The 22372-nt window shown below is 35.9% G+C and overlaps 1 protein-coding gene across 1 annotated transcript in view; it reads right to left on the bottom strand.

The window, feature by feature from the left end:
• Positions 1-22372, bottom strand: part of LRP1B (LDL receptor related protein 1B) — a 2306513-nt gene that overhangs the window by 1236145 nt on the left and 1047996 nt on the right. The window contains exon 6 of the mRNA XM_036744555.1: positions 18337-18594. Within this exon, the coding sequence (XP_036600450.1) occupies positions 18337-18594 (258 nt within the window). The remainder of the gene's footprint in view (positions 1-18336; positions 18595-22372) is intronic.

Here is a 22372-nt window from a genome sequence, read left to right as displayed (position 1 = left end):
GCTGCTTCAAGAAATGTGAGCTGATCCAGATCAGACATAGGTAAGGGCAAGGTTTCCATGACAATCAGTACTGGGGTTGGGCTTGTCACTGGTCACTATACTTCCAGCCTGAGTAAGATAGGGAGAAGCAGTCTCAAAAGAAAAAAAAATTCCTGACATTGTTGTTATAAGGAATAACCCCGGCAGTGGGGAGGGAGAGAGATGCAGGACAAATTTAGGTGACATAAGAATATTTTTTAAAATAATAACTGTTCTATTATATGTTGTTCACAACAATAAAGAGGAAAGATGCCTTATCAATCACCTACTAAAAAGAGATAAAGCAGAGAAAGAAAACTATATACTACCATAACACAAAAATTAATGCAAAAATATTAAATAAAATTACAATGAATAGATTATAGCAATATATTAAAAATTATAATAATGCATTTCTTTGTATTCCCAGTGCTTAGTACATTGCCTGCCACATAGTAGGTGCTTTAAAATGCTAGTTGGAATGGTTCTGAGAGCCAATATGGTGGAGTAGGAAGTAAATTGTCATAACTCCCTCATATAAACTTCCAAACAATCATAAAATAGCACCCCAAAACAAATCCTGGAATAGCAAAACCAGCAAAAAGTTATGGTGAAACTATCTTTGAGCCCAAGAAACTTGGAAGATTGGCAGGAAAGGTCTGTCTCACTTGGGTAAAAGGAGAATGCAGTCCAGGACAGGAAGTATTCCAAAAAGCCTGGAGAAAGCCCCACCTCAGCAAACCAGTGGGAGATCCTGAACCCCAGTGCAAATGCCAACACCAGGACCCCAACAGGCCTCAGAATAGCCAGAGGAATGGAAGACTCCAACTCTGAGAACTGCCATATGTTTCAGCATAGTCCTGGGCAAACAGGCAGCCTCCAGCAGCCAGAACACCATGTGAATCAGTGTATCAAAACGGAAATGCAGAAACACCCTACCGGCCTCAGCACACACCAGAAACTACCAATAAGACCCCAGCTTAGCACCAGGTAAGCAGCCAGACCCCTAAGGCCTTCAGCAGCATCAGCCACTACCCCCTCAGCTTAGCACCAGATGTGAGGGTCCCCTATGGCTCTCAGGGCAACATCAGTGCAGCCAGGTAAGCAGTCAGGGTTTGTAGCCACTGGCACAAGAAGCCTGAGATAGCACCCCTTCCACCCCAGGAACAGAGCTCAAATTTAAAAGAAAGGAAAAGTGTCAAAAAATGAGGAAAAAACAATAACAACAACAATAAATCTGGCCACAGAAAGTTATCATGGTGACAAGGAAGATAAAGACACAAACTCAGAAGAGGACAACAGTGTCAAAATACCTATGGGCAAAACCCCAAGGGAAAACATGAAGTAGTCTCAAGTCCAGAAAGAACTCATAGAAAAGCTAAAAAAGGAGCTTAAAAATTATATGAGAGGTAGAAGAAAAAATGGGGAAAAGAAATGAGAATGATGCAAGTGAATTATGAAAGAAGAAAACAACTGCTTAAAAAGTAGAATTGGCCAAATGGAAATGGAGATACAAAAAGCCACACAATAAAACAACTCCTTAAAAAGTACAATTGGCCAAATAGAAAAGGAAATACAAAAGCCAAATGAGGAAAACAGTTCCTTAAACATTAGAAATGGACCAGTGTAAGCTAATGATTCTGTGAGACATCAAGAAGCATTCAAAGAAATTAAACAGAATGAAAAAATGTAAGAAAATGTAAAATATCTCAGGGGAGAAACAAGTGACCTGGAAAATAGATCCAGGAGAGACAATGTCAGAATCATTGGACTACCTGAAAGCCATAATCAAAAGGAAGACCTGGACAGCATCTTTCAAGAAATTATCAGGGAATGGATCAAGAATTGGAAGTCAAAGGGATGCCCATCAATTGGGGAATAGCTAAACAAATTGTGGTATATGAATGTAATGGAATACTATTGTGCAATAAGAAATGAGGAGCAGACAGACTTTATTATAACCTGGAAAGAATTATATGAGCTGGAAAGGTAAGGGGTGGGAGCAGAATCTATTATGCTTCAGCTGAAGTTTAAAAAAAAAAGTTTAAAAAAAGCAGGTGTAGCAATCCTGATCTCAGACAAATAAAAGCAAAAATAGACCTAACTGTAGCAACAATGTTGCTAGCAGCTGCTGTAGGAGTATAAGACCCAAGGAGAGCAGCAACAAGAGCTGCCAGCACAGCATATTTGATCTGCTTTTCTAAGGAAAGCAACCTCAAGGCATTAACAATCTCACTTTAATCAAACATACATACATCATTCACTTAGTTCAAGGGGAAAAGCCAGCATCCTGAACTTCACAGCAAATACAAACAGAAATTAAAAACAGAGACCATATAAACAGACCAAATCACAATACATTGTTACCAGAGAAGCACCAACATCTGGGTTTTTTTCAAAGCTGGGGGCTCCTTAACGGCTACCCAGAGTCTCCACACCAACAATCTTCCAATGAATGAGAGCCCCAAAACAAAATGCTAACCTCTGAGTTTATATACCCTTCTTAGGACCCAAAGACTTCACACTAATCAATAAAAGGGTGTAGGCCTGGGACTTAACACCTTACATTCTAAAAGAGAAAACATTAAAAAAAAGTTCCATTCTAATTACTAATCCACTAATTAAAAGAGATAAGGGATAGAGGGGCGGAGCCAAGATGGCAGCTGGAAAGCAGGGACTAGCATGAGCTCTCCGCTGAGCCCCTCCAAAAACCTATAAAAATGGCTCTGAACCAACTCTAGAACTGCAGAACCCACAAAATAGAAGAAGGAAGCAGTGCTCCAGCCCAGGAGAGCCTGGATGGTCTCTGGGTGAAGTCTATCCTGCACAGAGCTGGGAGTGGAGCGGAGCAGAGCCCAGCGTGGGCGGTGCAGACCAACCAGACCAGGAGGCGGGCGGAGCGGGCCCTAGCACCCTGAATCAGTGAGCTGCAGCAGTTACCAGACTTCTCAACCCACAAACACCAAAGACAACAGAGAAGGTTAGTGGGGAAAACTGCTGGGGACAGAGTTTAAAAAGGAGTTCGTGGTTCGGCCACCACCCCGGGGGCAGAGGAGCTGGGGCAGCTACAGAAGTACAGCTGCAGTTGCTTCCGGCCCCACGCCCAACTGGTGGGAGGAATTAAGTGGTGGATCAGAGCAGGAGTGAAGAGCCTTCTGAAGATCTAAGTCCAGTTCGGGTTGGGGGTTCTTGGGGAAGGAGAAGTGTTGGTGTGCCAGAGCTGGCGCATCCCCCCAGACTTGGAACATAGTTGTCTTAACTCTAGGAGCAGTCATACCCCACTGAAAAACTCAAGGGTCAAGTCAGTTGGCTGGGAATATGACCAGGCAGCGAAAACGCACCCAGATTCAGTCTCAGACTCTGGAATCTTTCTTTGGTGACAAAGAAGACCAAAACATACAGCCAGAAGAGGTCAACAAAGTCAAAGAGCCTACAACAAAAGCCTACAAGAAAAACATGAAGTGCTCTCAGGCCATGGAAGAGCTCAAAAAGGAGTTGGAAAAGCAAGTTAGAGAAGTAGATGAAAAATTGGGAAGAGAAATGAGAAGAATGCGAAAAAACCATGAAAAACAAGTCAATGACTTGCTAAAGGACACCCAAAAAAATACTGAAAAATATACTGAAGAAAACACCTTAAAAAGTAGACTAACTCAAATGGCAAAAGAGCTCCAAAAAGCCAATGAAGAGAAGAATGCCTTGAAAGGCAGAATTAGCCAAATGGAAAAGGGGCGGAGCCAAGATGGCCGCATGAAGGCAGCGTCTTACTGGAGCTCTCTCACAATCCAGTGCAGAAAAGCAGAAGTAGTTGAAGCACCCTTTTCAGATCATGATGCAATAAGAATCATTTTTAATAAAGAACCATAGAAAAATAAGCTAAAAACTAATTGGAAACTAAATAATCTAATTCTAAAGAATGAGTGGGCCAAAGAACAAATCAGAGAAACAATTAATAACTTCATTCAAGAGAATGACAATAATGAAACAACATACCAAAATTTATGGGATGCAGCAAAAGCAGGTCTTAGAGGAAGTTTTATATCCCTAAATGCTTACATGAATAAAGTAGGGAAAAAAGAGATTGACGATCTGGGCATACAGCTGAAAAAGCTAGAAAAAGAGCAAATTGAAAACCCCCAATTAAATACCAAATTAGAAATAATGAAAATCAAAGGAGAGATTAATAAAATTGAAACCAAGAAAACTTTTGAATTAATAAATAAAACAAAGAGCTGGTTTTATGAAAAAAACAATAAAATTGATAAACCTTTGGCCAATTTGATTAAAAAAAAGAAAGAAGAAAATCAAATTACCAGTATCAAAAATGAAAAGGGTGAGGTCACCTCTAATGAAGATGAAATCAAAACAATAATTAGGAATTATTTTGCCTAACTGTATGCCCATAAATTTGAGAACCTTAGAGATATGGATGAATATCTACAAAAACATAAACTGCCCAGGCTAACAGAAAAGGAAGTAAAATTTCTAAATAACCCCATCTCACAAAAAGAAATTGAGCATGCCATCAATGAACTCCCTAGGAAAAAATCTCCAGGGCCAGATGGTTTTACATGTGAATTCTATCAAACATTTAAAGAACAACTAATTCCAATACTTTGTAGACTATTTGGGAAAATAGGTGAAGGAGTCCTACCAAATTCTTTTTATGACACAAATATGGTACTAATACCCAAACCAGGTAGAGTCAAAACAGAGAAAGAAAATTATAGACCAATTTCTCTAATGAATATTGATGCAAAAATTTTAAATAAAATATTAGCAAAAAGATTGCAGCAACTCATCACGAGAATAATACACTATGACCAGGTAGGATTTATTCCAGGAATGCAAGGCTGGTTCAATATTAGGAAAACTATTAGCATAATTGACCATATATCAACAACAAAACTAGCAGAAACCATATGATCATCTCAATAGATGCAGAAAAAGCCTTTGACAAAGTACAACACCCATTCCTATTAAAAACACTAGAAAGCATAGGAATAAGTGGAACCTTCCTTAAAATTATAAATAGCATCTACCTAAAACCATTGACAAGCATTATTTGTAATGGGGATAAGCTACATGCATTCCCAATAAGATCAGGGGTGAAACAAGGATGTCCATTATCACCCCTAACATTCAATTTGGTACTAGAAATGTTAGCTGTAGCAATAAGAGAAGAAAAAGAAATTGAAGGAATTAGAATAGGAAAAGAAGAAACTAAATTATCACTTTTTGCAGATGATGTGATGATTTATTTAGAGAATCCTAGAGAATAAAGTAAAAATCTACTTGAAATAATAAACAACTTTAGCAAAGTTGCAGGATATAAAATAAACCCACATAAATCCTCAGCATTCCTATACATTACTGACAAAGCCCAACAGCAAGAGATAGAAAGAGAAATTGCATTCAAAGTTACTGTAGACACTATAAAATATTTGGGAGTCTATTTGCCAAGACAAACCCAGGGCCTATATGAACATAACTATGACACACTTTTCATGCGAATAGAGTCAGATCTAAATAAATGGAAAAATATCGGTTGCTCATGGTTAGGCCGAGCTAATATAATAAAAATGACAGTTTTACCTAAATTAATCTATCTATTCAGTGCCATACCAATCGAACTACCAAAAAATTATTTTACTGAGCTGTACAAAATAATAACAAAATTCATCTGGAAAAACAAGAGGTCTAGAATATCTAGGGTATTAATGAAAAGAAATGCTAGAGAAGGTGGCCTAGCCGAACCAGATATTAAACTGTACTACAGAGCAGCAGTCATCAAAACTGCCTGGTACTGGTTAAGAAACAGGGGTGTGGATCAGTGGAATAGGATAGATACACAAGAAAGAAATCAACAAGTTTAGCAATCTACTCTTTGATAAACCCAAAGAGGCCAGATTCCAGGCTAATAATTCACTATTTCACAAAAACTGTTGGGAAAATTGGAAAATGGTAGGGCAGAAACTGGGCATAGACCAATACCTTATACCATATACCAAAATAAAGTCAAATTGAGTTCATGGTTTAGGAGTAAAAGCTGATACTATAAGTAATTTGGGAAAGCAAGGAATAGTTTACTTATCAGATTTATGGAAAAGTAAAGAATTCATGACCCAACTAGAGATAGAGAGCATTACAAAATGCAAAATGGATAATTTTGATTATGTCAAATTGAAATGTTTTTGTACAAAAAAAGCCAATGCAACAAAAATTAGGAGGGAAGCAGAAAATTGGGAGAAAATCTTTGCAACTAGTATCTCTGATAAAGGCCTCATTTCTAAAATATACAGGTAACTGAGCCAATTATATAGGAATACAAGCCACTCCCCAATTGAGAAATGGTCAAAGGATATGAACAGGCAGTTTTCAGAGGAAGAAATTAAAGCTATCTATAGGCATATGAAAAAATGCTCTGGATCACTACTGATTAGAGAAATGCAAATCAAAACAACTCTTAGATACCACATCTCTCCTGTAAGATTGGCTAAAATAACAAAGCAGGAGGATGACAAATGCTGGAGAGGATGTGGGGAAATTGGAACATTGTTACATTGCTGGTGGAGTTGTGAGATGATCCAGCCATTTTGGAGAGTAATTTGGAACTACGCCCAAAGGGCCACAGGAATGTTCATACCCTTTGACCCAGCAATACCACTTCTAGGGTTGTATCCCAAAGAAATCACACAAGAGCGAAAGGGACCCATATGTACAAAGATATTTATAGCAGATCTTTTTGTGGTAGCCAAGAATTGGAAATCAAAAGGATGCCCATCAATTGGGGAATGGCTGAACAAGCTGTGGTATATGAAGGTAATGGAATACTATTGTGCCATAAGAAATGGGGATGGTACGGACTTCGTAACAACCTGGAAAAACCTACACGATATAATGCTGAGTGAGCGGAGCAGAGCCAGGAGAATATTGTACACAACCACAGATATATGGATTCCGTGAGGACCAGCCCTGACATACTTCACTCTTCTCAGCAATGTAAGGTTCAAGGACAACTCCAGGGGACTCACAATGGAGAATGCTATCTTCATCCAGAGAAAGAATCAAGAGAAGGATGAAAAGGTAATCAAGAAAAAGAACAAGAAAAAAAATTGCAGGGAACTTACTAAAGTTGAACTATTTTGTTTACATTCCTACATGGAAAGATGATATGTATGATTCATGAGACCTCAGTATTAGGGTAGCTGAAGAGATTATTCATATATATATATATATATATATCTTTAAGAGAGAGAGACAGAGAGAGAGAGAGAGAGAGAGAGAGAGAGAGAGAGAGAGAGAGAGAGAGAGAGCAGGCACAGGGTGAGTTGAAGATGAAGGGAAGATATCTAAAAGAAGTAAAATCAAATTAAGGAATGAGAGAGGAATATATTGAGAGAGGGAGATAGGGAGAGATAGAATGGGATAAATTATCTTGCATAAAAGTGGCAAGAAAAAGCAGTTCTGTAGGAAGAGAAGAGAAGGCAGGTGAGGGGGAATGAGTGAATCTTGTTCTCATCAAATTTGACCTGAGGAGGGAATACCATACATACTCATTTGGGTATCTTACCCCACAGGAAAAAAGGAGGAAGAAGATAAAAAAAGGGGGGATGATAGAAGGGAGGGCAGATGGGGGCGGAGGTAATCAAAAACAAACACTTTCGAAAGGGGACAGGGCCAAGGGAGAAAATCCAATAAAGGGGGATAGGTTAGGAAGGAGCAAAATATAGTTAGTCTTTCACAACACGAGTATTGTGGAAGGGTTATACATAATGATATGCATGTGGCCTATGTTGAATTGCTTGACTTCTTAGGGAGGGTGGGTGGGAAGGGAAGAAGGGAGAGAATTTGGAACTCAAAGTTTTAAAAACAGATGTTCAAAAACAACAAAAAAAAGTTTTTGCACGCAACTAGAAAATAAGATACACCGGCAATGGGGCGTAGAAATGTATCTTGCCCTACAAGAAAGGAAGGGAAAAGGGGATGGGAGGGGAGTGGGGTGACAGAAGGGAGGGCTGACTGGGGAACATGGCAACCAGAATATATGCTATCTTGGAGTGGTAGGAGGGTAGAAATGGGGAGAAAATTTGTAATTCAAACTCTTGTGAAAGCCAATGCTGAAAACTAAGTAAACAAAAAAAACCCAAATAAATAAATTTAAAAAAAGAAAGATAAGGAAGGAAACCACAGTAAGCTAAAAGGTACCATAAATAATGAAACAATATCAACACTAAATATATATGCAACAAGTGGTAAAGCATCCAAATTCTTAAAGGAGAAATTAAGTGAGTTACAGGAAAAAATAAATAGCAAAACTGTACTAATGGATGACTTCAACTGTCCCCTCTCAGAACCTGATAAATACAACTAAAAAAATAAACAAAAAAAGAAACTAAGGAGGTAAATAGAATATTAGAAAAATTAGATATAACAGAACTTTGGAGAAAAATTAATGGGAGCAGAAAGCAGCAACACATGTCACCTACACAAAAACTGAACACATATTAGGGTGTAAAAACCTCAAAATTAAATGTAGAAGGGTAGAAATATTAAATGTATTCTTTCTGGACCATAATGTGATAAAAATTACATTCAACAAAGGGAAGTGAAAACAAAGATTAAAAATTAATAGAAACTAAATACTCTAATTCTAAAGAATAAGTCACTCAAAGAACAAATCACAGAAACAATCAACAATTTCATTAAAGAGTATGACAATGATGAGATAACATACCAAAATTTATGGGATGAAGCCAAAACAGCATTTAATGGAAAACTTATTTGTCCAAATTCTTACATCAACAAAACAGAGAAAGAGCCAATCACTGAATTGGGCATGCAACTACAAAAATCAGAAAAAATAACAAATTAAAAATCCCCGATTGATGCCAAATTGGAAACCCTGAAAACCAAAGTTGATATTAATAAAATTGAAAGCAAAACAAACAAACAAACAAACACTTTTGTGGTAACAAATTAAGCTAAGAGGTGAAATAATGAAAAAAAAACTAATAAGATAGATAAACCATTGGTTACGTATGTGGCCCATGTTTATTCAAAAAAAGGAAAAGAAAGATGAAAACCAAATATGCAGTATCAAAAAGAAAAGTGTTGGGGCAGCTAGGTGTCACAATGAGTAGAGCACCAGCCCTGGAGTCAGGAGGAGGTGAGTTCAAATCCAGCCTCAGACACTTGACACACTTACTAGCTGTGTGACCTTGGGCAAGTCATTTAATCCCAATTGCCCTGCCTTCCCCCCCCCTCCAAAAAAACAAACAAACAAAAGTGTGAATTACCACCAATGAAGAAGAAATTAAAGCAATCATTAGGAAATATTTTGCCCAATTATATGCCAATAAATCTCACAATTTGAGTGAAACTGATGAATGTTTCTGAAAATATGAATTGCCTAGATTAATGGATCAGGAAAATATGCCAAAATAACCCCATCTCAGAAAAAGAAATTGAATGAGCCATTAATGAACTCCCTAAGAAAAAGTGCCCAGGGCCAGATGGGTTCACGAGTGAATTCTACCAAACATTTAAAGAATAACTAATTCCAATACTATATAAACTATTTGGGAAAACAGGCAAAGAAAACTCCTTTTATTACACAAATATGTGCTGATATATAATCCAGAAAGAGCTAAAACAGAGAAAGAAAATGATAGACCAATTTCCTTAATGAATATCGCTACAAAAATTTTGAACAAAATACTAGCAAGGTGATTACAGCAATATATCACAAGGATTATACACTATGATTTATATATTGCTAATCTTTTCCATCAATCCACCACTCTATTTCTTAGCCAGTACCAGTTAGTTTTGATGATTACTGCTTTATAACATAGTTTGAAATCTGGTGGGATTTATACCAGGAATTCCGGATTGGTTAAACATTTGGAATATAGTAAACATAATTGACCATATTAATAATAAAACCAACAGAAATCATATGATTATCACAATATATGCTGAAAAACCTTCTGACCAAATACAGCCCCCATTCCTATTAAAAATGCTAGAGAGCATAGGAATAAACAGAGCTTTCCTTAAAGTGACAAGTAGTATCTATCTAAAACCATTGGCAAACATTATCGGTAATGGAGATAAGCTAGAAGCCTTCCCAATAAGATCAGTGGTGAAGCAATGATGTCCATTATCATCACTATTATTCAATATAATACTGGAAATGTTACCTATAGCAAGAAGAGAAGAAAAAGAAATTGAAGGAATTAGAATAGGCAATGAGGATACAAAGCTATAACTCTTTGCAGATGACATGATGGTTTGCTTAGAGGACTCTAGAGGACTCTTGGAGGACTCAACTAAAAAATTACTTGAAATAATTAACAACTTTAGCAGGATATAAAATAAACCCACATAAATCATCAGCATTTCTTCATATGCCCAATAAAGCCCAGAAGCAAGAGATAGAAAGAAAAATTCCACTGAAAATAACTGAAAACAATATAAAATTCCTGTGAGTCTACCTAGCAAGACAGACCCAGCAACTGTATGAATGCAATTACAAGACACTTTTCATACAAATAAAGTCATATCTAAAGAATTGGAAAAATGCCAATTGCTTATGGGTAGGCTGATCCAATATAATAAAAATACAATTCTGCCTAAACTAATTTACTTATTTAGTACCATACTAATCAAAGTATGAAAAATTATTTTCTAGAGCTAGGAAAAATAACAAAATTCATCTGGAAGAGCAAAAGGTCAAGAATATTAAGGGAATTAATGAAAAAAAATAAAAAGAGGAAGGCTTAGCAATATCAGATTTCAAACTATATTAAAAAAAAGTAATCATCAAAACCATCTGGTACTGGCTAAGAAATGGATTGGTGGATCAGTGAAATAGATTAGCTATACAAGACACAGTAGTCAATAACCATAGTAACCTAGTGTTTGATAAACCCAAAGACCCCGGCCTTTGGGTTAAGAACTCGCTATTTGACAAAACCTTCTGGGAAAACTGGAAAATTATAAAACGCAAATGAGGTATAGACCAACATTTCATATCACATACCAAAGTCAAAACGGGTACATGATTTAGACATAAAGAGTGACCCCTTAAGCAAATTAGAAGAGCAAGGAATAGTTTGTCATTTAAAGTTCTTTAAAGAATAGTTATAACCTATCCTTCAAGACTTTCTTCACATTATCATCATATGCACTCTCCAGGGAAGGGGGAAACCAGTTCAAAGGTACCGAGACAGAAAATGGAGTATTCCATGTAAGGAAAAGCAAACACACCAGTGTAATTGAATCATAGAGTATATGAAAGTAAGGGACTAAAGTGTAAGAAACATGGAAAGTTAGAAAGGATTTGACCAGCTCATTAAAAACTTTAAATGTAAATGGCAGATTTTATATTTGATCCTGCAGGTAATAGGGAGCCATTGGATTTTGTTTAATAAGTAGATATCATGGTCAGATATAATGGAGAATAAAGGATATAATACAAATTTATGGGAAAGGGAAGAATTTATGACCAAACAAGAGATAAAGAACATTGGAAGAGGGAAGGGAATTTGGAACTCAAAGTTTTAAAATCAGATGTTCAAAAACAAAAAAAGTTTTTGTATGCAACTAAAAAATAAGATACACAGGCAATGGGGCGTAGAAATTTATCTTGCCCTACAAGAAAGGAAGGGAAAAGGGGATGAGAGGGGAGGGGAGTGATAGAGGGGAGGGCTGACTGGGGAACAGGGCAACCAGAATATAAGCCATCTTGGAGTGGGGGGAGGGTAGAAATGGGGAGAAAATTTGTAATTTAAAATGTTGTGAAAATCAATGCTGAAAACCAAATATGTTAAATAAATAAATTGCATTAAAAAAATATATTAAAAAAAATTAATACAAAAAAATAGATAATTTTGATTTTATTAGAATAAAAGGCTTTTTATTTTTTAAATTTTTTTGGAGGGGGAAGGCAGGGCAATTAGGGTTACGTGACTTGCCCAAGGTCACACAGCTAGTAAGTGGGTCAAGTGTCTGAGGCCCAGTTTGAACTCAGGTCCTCCTGACTCTAGGGCCAGTGCTCTATTCAGTGTGCCACCTAGCTGCCCCAAAGCTTTTTATTTAAAAAAAAATAAAACCAATGCAACCAAGATTAGAAAGAAAACAGAAAGCTTGGAAATAATCTTTACAGCAATAGTCTCTAATAAAGGCCTTAGTTCTCCAATATATAGAAAACTGAGTAAAATTTATATAAATACAAGCCATCCCAGTTGATAAATGGTCAAAGGAAATGAACAGGCACTTTTCAGATGAAGAAATCAAAGTTATCTGTGGTATATGAAGAAGTGCTCTAAATCACTTTTGATTAGAGAAATGAAAAATAAAACACCTATCAGATTGGCTAATGTGACAAAAAAGGAAAATGATAAATGTTGGAGAGGGTGTGGGAAAATTGGGACACTAATGCATTGTTGGCAGAGTTGTGAACTGATCCAACCATTCTATAGAGCAATTTGGAACTCTGCCCAAAGGGCAACCAAACAGTGCATAACCTTTGATCCAGAAATATGTCTGTATCCCAATCATTAAAAAGAGAAAAGGACCTACATTTACAGAAGCTTTTTTGTAGTGGCAAAATACTGGAAATTGAGGTGATGCCCATCAATTGGGCAATGGCTGAAGAAGCTGTGGTATATGAATATAATATAATACTATTATGCAACAAGAAATGATGAACTGACAGATTTCAGAAAAACCTGGAAGGACTTGCATGAGGTGATGCAAAGTGAAATAAGCAGAACCATGAAAACATTGTAAACTGTATCAGTAACATTGTGCGATGACCAAGTATAAATGACTCAGCTCTTCTCATCACCACAATGATCCAAGACAAGTAAAAACTACTCACAAAGGAAAATGTTTTCCACATCCACATAAAGAAGTGATAGACTCTGAATACAGATTGAGGCATATATTTTTTACTTATTTTCTTTTTTTGTGTTTTTTTTCTTTTAATCTGTTTCTTCTTTCACAATTGTAACTGATATGCAAATATGTTTTATATGATAGCGCATATATAACATATCAAATTGCCTACCATTTTCAGAAGAATAGAGGGGAGGGAGGGAGAAAAATTTGGAACTCAACATCTTGTAAAATGAATGCTAAAAATTTTCTTGACATGTAATTAGGGAAAAATAAAACACTATTAAAAATAAAATAAAATGCTAGTGGACTGCCTACATGACCATATTTAGAATGCCAGTATGTCTCAATATTAAGAAAACTATAAATATAGTGGAACATATGAATAAAATCACATTTATGTCAACATAAGCAGAGAAAATTTTTGGCAACAGTTCACTGATTTTTTTTAGGTAATTGTTACTTAAGTTTTGATTGAATACCAGCTGGGCTGGGGTTTTATTTCATAGTCAATTTATTGGATGCTTAATTTTTGTATCAGTTTGGTGTTTTTAATTAGAAATTTTTTATTTTGTTAATCTGGCTATATTCTATCTTGGTAAAGATCCATCTATTTATGATTTTAATTTTGTAGTTATTCCTAATAATTTCCTTTATTTACTCACCAAATTTGGATTAACATTTTAAATTTTCAATTATGTTGATTCAATTTTCTTCTCTTTCCTAAATTCACACTAGTTAATGGTTTTCCATCTTATTGATCTTCTCTACACCATAACTCCCTAATAATCTATTCAATCAAGAATTGTGTGTTTTTATTGTCAACTCAGTTTCTTTGATTTTCAGGATTTACATCTGTGAGTCTGTATGTGTGTGTGTGTGTGTGTTTGTTTGTTTTTTTACTTCTTAGAGATTTTTTGAGAGATTGTTTTTGTTTCTGTTTAGCTGCATCCACTATCTCTTTTTTTCTTTTGTTTATGAAAATATGTAGAGATATAAATCTTCCTGTAAAGATTGATTCTCAAAAAAATTGGTATATAGTCTCGTTGCTATCATTATGCATGATAAAATTTGTTGTCAAATTTTATTTTGATTCATTTTTAGGCAATAATTCTTTAGTATTATATCCTTTATTCTCCATTATATCTGACCATGATATCTACTTATTAAATAAAATCCAATGGCTCCCTATTACCTGCAGGATCAAATATAAAATCTGCCATTTACATTTAAAGTTTTTAATGAGCTGGTCAAACCCTTTCTAACTTTCCATGTTTCTTACACTTTAGTCCCTTACTTTCATATACTCTATGATTCAATTACACTGGTGTGTTTGCTTTTCCTTACATGGAACACTCCATTTTCTGTCTCGGTACCTTTGAACTGGTTTCCCCCTTCCCTGGAGAGTGCATATGATGATAATGTGAAGAAAGTCTTGAAGGATAGGTTATAACTATTCTTTAAAGAACTTTAAATGACACACTAAGTAACCTTAATACTACTTGGCATAGGGAGAGAACTGAGAATCCTCAGAGTAATTTTCTGTAGTCATCTAGTCAAAGAGTCTACTGGATTTCTAGCTATTTCAAAAAGCGTTTTCCTTTTTCTTGACCTTGGTTGGAGGGATTGTGGGGGAAAAGGAAGTTGACAAGTCATGTGTAATGAAATAAACTTTTTTCTTAATTACAGATAATATCTGAGCATATGCTCTAAACCAAGAAATATTTTGGTAAAGAATTAACTGTTAAAAATAAGTGTGATTGCTAACTTCATAGGCAGAATCTGACTCTACCAAGGTCATTTTTCATTAAAAATATGTGTAAGGTTTTTTTTTTTGCCACCTGGAAGATAAATGGTGGGGTAAAAATTTAGACAACTTTAAGAAAGAAAATGAAAGCCAGTAATTGGAAACATAAACTCTCTTTTATCTCTTCACAAAGAATGTCTTGTCTTCCTCAGAGGTGTTATTCTCAAAAAGCACTCTCATCACTGAGTCATACTCTTAGAACACTGGCTGTGTATGTTCTTTAAAATGTACTCTGTTTGCTTCTCTCTACTCAAGTTGGGAATTTAAATATAATTTTCCATTTATAAACTGATAGGACCCACAGTGTATAATTCTCTCACGTTTTTAAACAGGATGTTTTTTCCTCTTATTTTCTCCTTTTCTCTTCTCTCCATTCTTCTCTTATCCTCCTCTATTGTCCTCTCCTCTCTTCTCTTCTCTTCTCTTCTTTTCTCTTATTTATCTCTTTCCTAGTCTAGAAGTGCAGTAGCTACACCTAGCTTGATCCCACTGGCCACTGCCACTGGATCTCTGATTGGATATACTAAGGACTTGGGTCGCTTCTCTTTTCCCCTGGTAGCCTTATGGCCCTCCCCCCTCTCATGGGTGTTGTTGTTTGTCTTTTGTGCTGTTGAGGACTAAAATAACATCACAGTGTTGAGATTAACATACAGGTGATGTGTTCAGCTGTGGCTGATCATAGCAGTATGAACTCAGAAAGCTTGACCACAAATTGAGTACAAATAGTACATATAACCATTTGAGAGGGAGATGTCTCTAAATTTGTGCATCCCACATTACTTTTGAGATACCATAATTCTGCTTTGCTCATAGAGCACATTTGCTTCTTTGATACAGGTATGCCTGATACTCTGCCAGTGTCTTCCATCAATCACAACTGGTACCAAAATTCTTCAAAGAAACCCTGAGAGTATCTTTGTATCACTTCTGACCATCATGTGAAGACCTGCCTTGTGCTAGTTCTCTGTAAAATAATATTTTAGGCAAATTTATGTTGGTGAAGAATTTATTGCAGACACCTAATGGACTTGGCCACTGCAGCTCAGAACTCCCAAGGTTAAAAGATCCACTATTCCCAGTCCCTTGCTCTTCCCCCCAAATAGTAGTAGCTACCATTATATCTGGCAATAATATTCCTTCTTAAAAGGAATCAACTCTTTATGAAAATTTAGAGTAGATGGACCAAAAATAAATGGAAAAAAAGCCTAATAGCTAATCTCAGGAAGAGTGGAAAAAATGTCAAGTATTCAAGCTGACTTCAATCCGTTCATTATTTTTGCTTATGCAGTGTGACTGAAATTTTAAGCCATCATGAATGCAAGGAATATTCAAATTTGTCATCAATTCAAGAATTGGTATCTTGGATGCATAGCCCATAATATAAAAATACAACTATTTTTGTGACTCAATAAAATACTTGTTATATGAGCAATGACAGGGGAACCCACCTCACCCATACCCCTGTCTCACTCCCTTCATTAAATTACTTCACACATTTAATCACTTTTTTACTCAAAGAGACTGAGAAAATTATACAGGTTAAAGCTGACTTGGATAAAAATAATTTATTCCAAATTAAAAAAGTCTATTACATTATTTTTTCAGTTAAAATTAACTATTCAGTTTTATAAACTAGTCAAAAATTTCCTTAAAAAAACCTTATAAATAACTGTTTTATAAATGAAACACAAATCAAAGTCATAATTTCACTGATATATGGCTCTCTCTCTATATATATATACATATATTTGCTGTATTTAATATATTTTAAAGGAAATATATTTTGCTTATGAGTAGAAATACTTATTTTGAAAAGGCTTATTCCTGTCATGAGGCATATTAACAAGGGAATAGTTTGTTTATAGATTTGAGGTGCCTTTTCCTGGAAATATTTTTGACTGTAATAGCCATCCATCTGTCTTGCATTGAATAGGGCTGGGTCAACTGCAATGATATTGGCTAAGGAATTACCTTATATGAATGGGACTGGGCTTGTGTTGAATAATTAATTGGTAATGTTATCAGCTCTAGGACTCTAACATCTGCCTGGGGCTAATGTCTATGACATTCACGCAGTCAAGGAGCCCTCCAGTTGCTTTCTCTACTGCCACTCTGTTATTTACTATTTTCTATGACAGCTTTTCTATAGCTTCTTTGAAATATCAAGCATAGTTAACAGCACAGGGAATTTATGACCCATTGTCACACTTAAGGACTTGTCAATTATTTTAGCTATGCTAAGAGGATCTCCAAAGCTTTTAATTATATTGTGATGAAATTTTTCCTTTCTGTTCAAATAAAAAGGTATTCAATAAAGACTTTAAATCCCCTATTTTCTCATTTTTGTCACAGATGTATTATTAAATCCACCTAAATCACTCATTGGATATTATATAATTTTATCTCTCTATATTTGTTGAGAATCATTAACTTTATCAATTCTCCCCTTTTATCAATTGTACCTCAAAAACCTTAATAAGACAAAATTGTTGATTCTAACCCACCAAACCTCCCACACTTGAAAACTTTACATAATGTTATCATAACACTCTTTTTTTTCCCTTTCTCCATTTGACTATGAATGTTTTTCTTTCTTATTACTCTACGGATTTTTATATCCAATGAATTGGTAATGTCATGCCTTATAGTAAATTATAATATAAAGGAATGTTGTGAAAATTCCTAAGAATATTTTTTCAAGGCATTGTTCTATATGTGTATGTGTGAATCATATATATATATACACATACATACATACATATGTTGTACTTATGTACATATATGTGTATAAATATGTGTGTATGTACTGGAATATGGAAATATGTTTGGCACGACTTCATATGTATAATGGGTATCATGTTTCTTGCCTTCTCAATGAGTTGGGGAGAGGTTGAGAGGAGGGGGAGAATTTGGAGCTGAAAAAAAATTAAGTGTGTGTGTGTGTGTGCACTTGGAAAATGTATACCAAGCATAAATATTACCAGTTAGCTACACACACATGCGCACCCAGGAGTATTTCCCCACAAAGGCTGCAGGTTATGATAATGTGAAGATGTCTACTATTTCACCTATTCCAAGAAGTGAGAGCTATGCCACATATAACACAACTCAGCAGCGCTATTGGAACTGAGATTTACAAAAGCTCTGCTACTCTAAAACGTAGCAATCTTAGATAGGTGTCATTAATTAGCATACTGTAATTTATATCACTTTAAGCCTAATTGTCTTCAAAAAATTTTATAAGACACTACAATGGGAAAGCGCACAATCCACAAGTCTATGTCCTTTGCTGACTTTCTGTTTTCTGTATTCTACCTTGGCTACCGTACACCAAGCTTGTGGCCTGTGGAAACCAAACACCCAAGCAGCCAGTGTTGATTGCAGTGCATTGAGAAAGGAATCAGTATCATCAACTCAATAATTATCTCCACAGAAAGTTTAAATGTTGAAAACACACAACTGAAAATACTGAAGCTGAAAATGAAAATACACAAAAAATTGGAAAGCAAGGAATCTCTGACAGTTTTCAATCAAGCAAGGAGATTCAGGAATATTTTGTTCTGCAAAAGAAATCTACAAGGGATGGCAATCTGAATTAAAGCACTTACTGTGGAGGGATTGAAGAATGTTGATTATCCATTCATCTGTTAATTGTCCAGTTTTTGTTATCTGGGTACATTTCAGCTGATTTGAAGATTCTCTTGACTCAATCCAACAAATTCTGTCCTCGTTATAAATAAAATCCAAAGTGTGAATTTCCTTTCCTTTCCCTGAACTCAGGGCTGCCACTTTGCTTCCATTGAGATACAATACCTCAATTGTTTCATAATTTGTGATCAACAGAACTGGGGGCCTATCACTGGGTTCTGAAATAAAAGAGAGGAAGAAAAGTGGTCATTAAAGAAAAAAAGAGAAGCAGTTTATCCCCTCCTTTGCATTATTCATTAAAAGTTAACATTGTGTTTTTAGAAATTACTTCCTTTAAAGTAAATTCTCACATAGAGGGAGTGCATTTAGACTACTTATTTGTTTTGCATAACCCATGTCTCTAGCTGCCTCTCTGATTTTCTTTTTCAGTTTATTTCTTTGTAGAAAATATTCCACTAAACACTGATATCCTTTATTTCCTCAGTAATGTACTTTCTCTATATGAAGATGATGGTAATCCATTTTCAGAAAATCAAATGCTTTCAATTTTTTTTTATTAATGATGATGAATTTGGTCTGATCTGTTTACAACACATAGCCCAATCCCCCTGCCCCCCACCCCAGTGACCAATGGCATGTTTTATTTTTTCTGAGATGGTTGTATGGGGTTAGAAGCACAGTTTCTGGAGCAGAACAGAACTAAATAGCCTAGAGAGAGAGCAAACCTGTAAGCTTGGCCTCGTTTGCACCATGATCTAACAGAAGTGCTGAGCCACACATTTCCTTAGAAGCTATAGACAGAAATAATGATTTCTAAGCTCTTTCTTCCAATACTCCTCTGAATAGGGTCCTCCCACCATACATTAAGGGAACTAAGAGACCAGAGGTTAGAGCAGCTTATTCAATGTCACATTTCTGAACATGCATCAGAGCTGACATTAGGACTAATGAGCTTTTGATGAACACTGCCTGGGTGTCCAATCTTTCCATGTCACAATTTTTAGAGAAACAGAAAAGCACATGCTTAATTAAAGCTGGGTGATTCCAGAGTTAAGCTACATTCTTTAAAGTCAGTGTGGTTTCTGGGCAGGTTGTAGAATGGCCAACACAATATTTTCCTTCAGTTTCTCAAGTAAAAGTGGTAAAAGTGCTGAGAATGAAAGAATAAAATCAGGATTTCATTGTTCATTATGAGGGAGCTTTCCAAGGCACTTGCTTCTATTAAAAAAAAGTTGATATGTAAGAAATCCAGCAAAAGATGAGATTCCTGTAGGAATTCAGAAGCAACAATTCTTTATTTTACCATTCAATGATGTTGAAGATTATAAATGAAGAAAATTACCAAATGTATTTATCATGGATAAAAGGATCAAATAAGCTTCCATTCTGGCACCATTACTATATAATATCTCTTTTTAGAAAATAACTTAGAAAATGTTTCATTTAGATCCTTGTTTCTAATTCAAAAGATTCCCTGTTTCATCATTTTTTTCTCTTCTCCACCACACATAGAGAAGACAACTTCCATGGAAGCAGCACACCCATGTAACATAGCGTAAGGGTGAGGCTCCAATAAATCAGTCAAACAACCCTATCCTGCTTTAAGTAACTACCTTAATTAGTTTAAAATACTTCTATTGAATCAATGAATCAAAGGCAAAAAATAGGTGGGAAAAGGCTTTTGACCCTTTGGAAGGACTGAAATCCATTGGGTAAAATGAAATGATACTATACAGAAAGGTGCTGGTATTGTTTGAGGAGACTCTGTCACATCCTGTGGGGTTTGTATAAAATGATGAACCAACTTGAAACAGTGTTCGAATAACAGACAGCCGAGGGAAGAGGACAGTCCAAACAAGCCCCAGAGGAAGTCACCTGGGAGCAGTGAGGCAAGGGTTGGGAAAAGAAGACCCTTTGGTTCCATTTTTTTTTGCCCAGAAGCTGACCATGTGAACTTTGAAAGGTTAGAGGACTTTGAACTCCCCATGGGTGCCCTTGGAGTATCCCTGGAGCAACTAATGGCAGTGACTTCAGTGGGAGCTGAGGACAAATGTGACACATTGAGTAAAGGGAAAGTTTAGGATTGTACAAGAAGCCCAAAAGAAAGCTTGACCATAGTAGTTAAGCGGGACATCAAGAGAACTCCATGAAGGACTTCTAAAAGTTGTAAACTATCTCCTTTATAGCATGTGCTCTAACCTTAAGCCCATTTCTCCCTGGACTCTGTGTGTACTTGCGAGAGAATTTATGGAGAGCATACTTCATAGTAAACTCCCTTTTCTCAAAGCTAATTGCCTGATTGGATAATTGATATCAACTGATAATCAGTGAGGAGAGCACACTAGTAAGGACACATAAGCTACTGTGGTAAAGAAAAACCTTAACCCTTCAGGGTTATTCTTAGAAATATGAAGGAAGCAGTAGTCAGTCACTAATTAGGGACCAGACCTGCCACTGTGAGTGGAAAAACAAGAAAGCCATCTGTGAAACAAAAACATCATAGAATCATAAAATTAGGGATTTTGAGTTGGAAGGAACCTGCAAGATTAAGTTCAACCCCTGCATTTTATAGACGAAGAAACTGAAGCCGGAAGGGGTTAAGTAACTTGCCCTGGGAAGCAGAGCTGTTAAAGGTCTGAAGAATGTTTTGAAACCAAGGCCTCCTGTTTCCAAGTCTCATACTTTATCCACTATTTCATGCAGGATTCCCAGAAGTTCAATGTAGTCTAGTCAGAATACATAGTTTTACTTCTGACCTAAATAATGAAGGTAAAGTGACCAATAAAAAAAGGCTCTTCATATCAGAGGTTGTTTTTGAAACAAGGGTGGAGTTGATAGCTGATCCTTAATAAACAGCCTCAGAAGCCTGGGAACTCTTTATTAGGCCAGCAGTTCCTTCAAATTTCAATGGGTCTGTGCTCCTTATTGGAGCTTACCTTTTGATTCTGACCTGTGTCTAACTCTGGACTATCTGAGGCTCCTCTTCATGATTTGTTCAGTCATTTCTGTTGTGTCTGACTCTTTGTGAGCCTATTTGAGGTTTTCTTGGCAAAGATAATGGAGTAATTTGCCATTTCCTTCTCCAGTTCATTTTACAGATGAGGAAACCGAGGCAAAGAGGGTTAAGTGACTTGCCCAGGGTCTTATAGGTACTAATTAGCTGAGGTCAGATTTGAACTCAGAAAAATGAGTTTCCTTGAACCTAGGCTCTCACCACTGTCTCCCAGCTGCCCTTCATCTTCTCCATTAATGCTGCATTATACCATGTAGACTGTGAATTTCCTGACACCAACTTTTGTTTAGACCCTTAACTGCTCTGTATTTGATAAATCACGTTCTTCCAAACTTTTGCTGTTGCCTACCAACTACCAATGTCTTGGATCATGTTGACCTTGGGCTTCCTGAGACTATTTCTAGGTTGGTTTCCTGCTACTGCCAGATTCTAAAAGTTAATTTGTGGCCTCTCCCATATATATGTTCCCTGAGAGTACACATTTTCTACACCAATGATCTTTAACCTTTTTTAATCTGATACTACAATCAATAAAACTTTTTTCATATGCATTTCTAATACATGTATACTTATTTATAAATTATGTATACTATACTATGTTAATATATTATGCACCCTATAAAACATATACAAAAAAGGAAACTAAGAATGAGATAAAGTTGAAAAGGTACAATATTTTAAATATTTTACTTATTAATGTTACAAAACCCCTTTTTGCTCTCACCAAAAATATTGCTAGCAATAATATTTATGGTGAAAACAATGTGACTGTATATGCTTTATTATACTCTAAAAATCTCTCTGTGTGTCCTGGGAGACAATGTGGATTTGAAAAGAATACTTTTTTGTTGGTAATTAATCATTCAGTTAATTTGATCAATCTATTTAGCCAAACAGGTGAGTTTCTTTTCCTTAAGTTGAAAGATAGACAGTATAAGAATGAAATAATAAGTCATAACAGTCAGCCAATATAAAAGTTTTTC

Source organism: Trichosurus vulpecula, chromosome 2, assembly GCF_011100635.1.
Source record: "Trichosurus vulpecula isolate mTriVul1 chromosome 2, mTriVul1.pri, whole genome shotgun sequence".
NCBI classification, from domain to species: domain Eukaryota; kingdom Metazoa; phylum Chordata; class Mammalia; order Diprotodontia; family Phalangeridae; genus Trichosurus; species Trichosurus vulpecula.
Note: the sequence above shows the minus strand (reverse complement) of the source record. Positions and strands in the feature narration are given on the sequence as shown.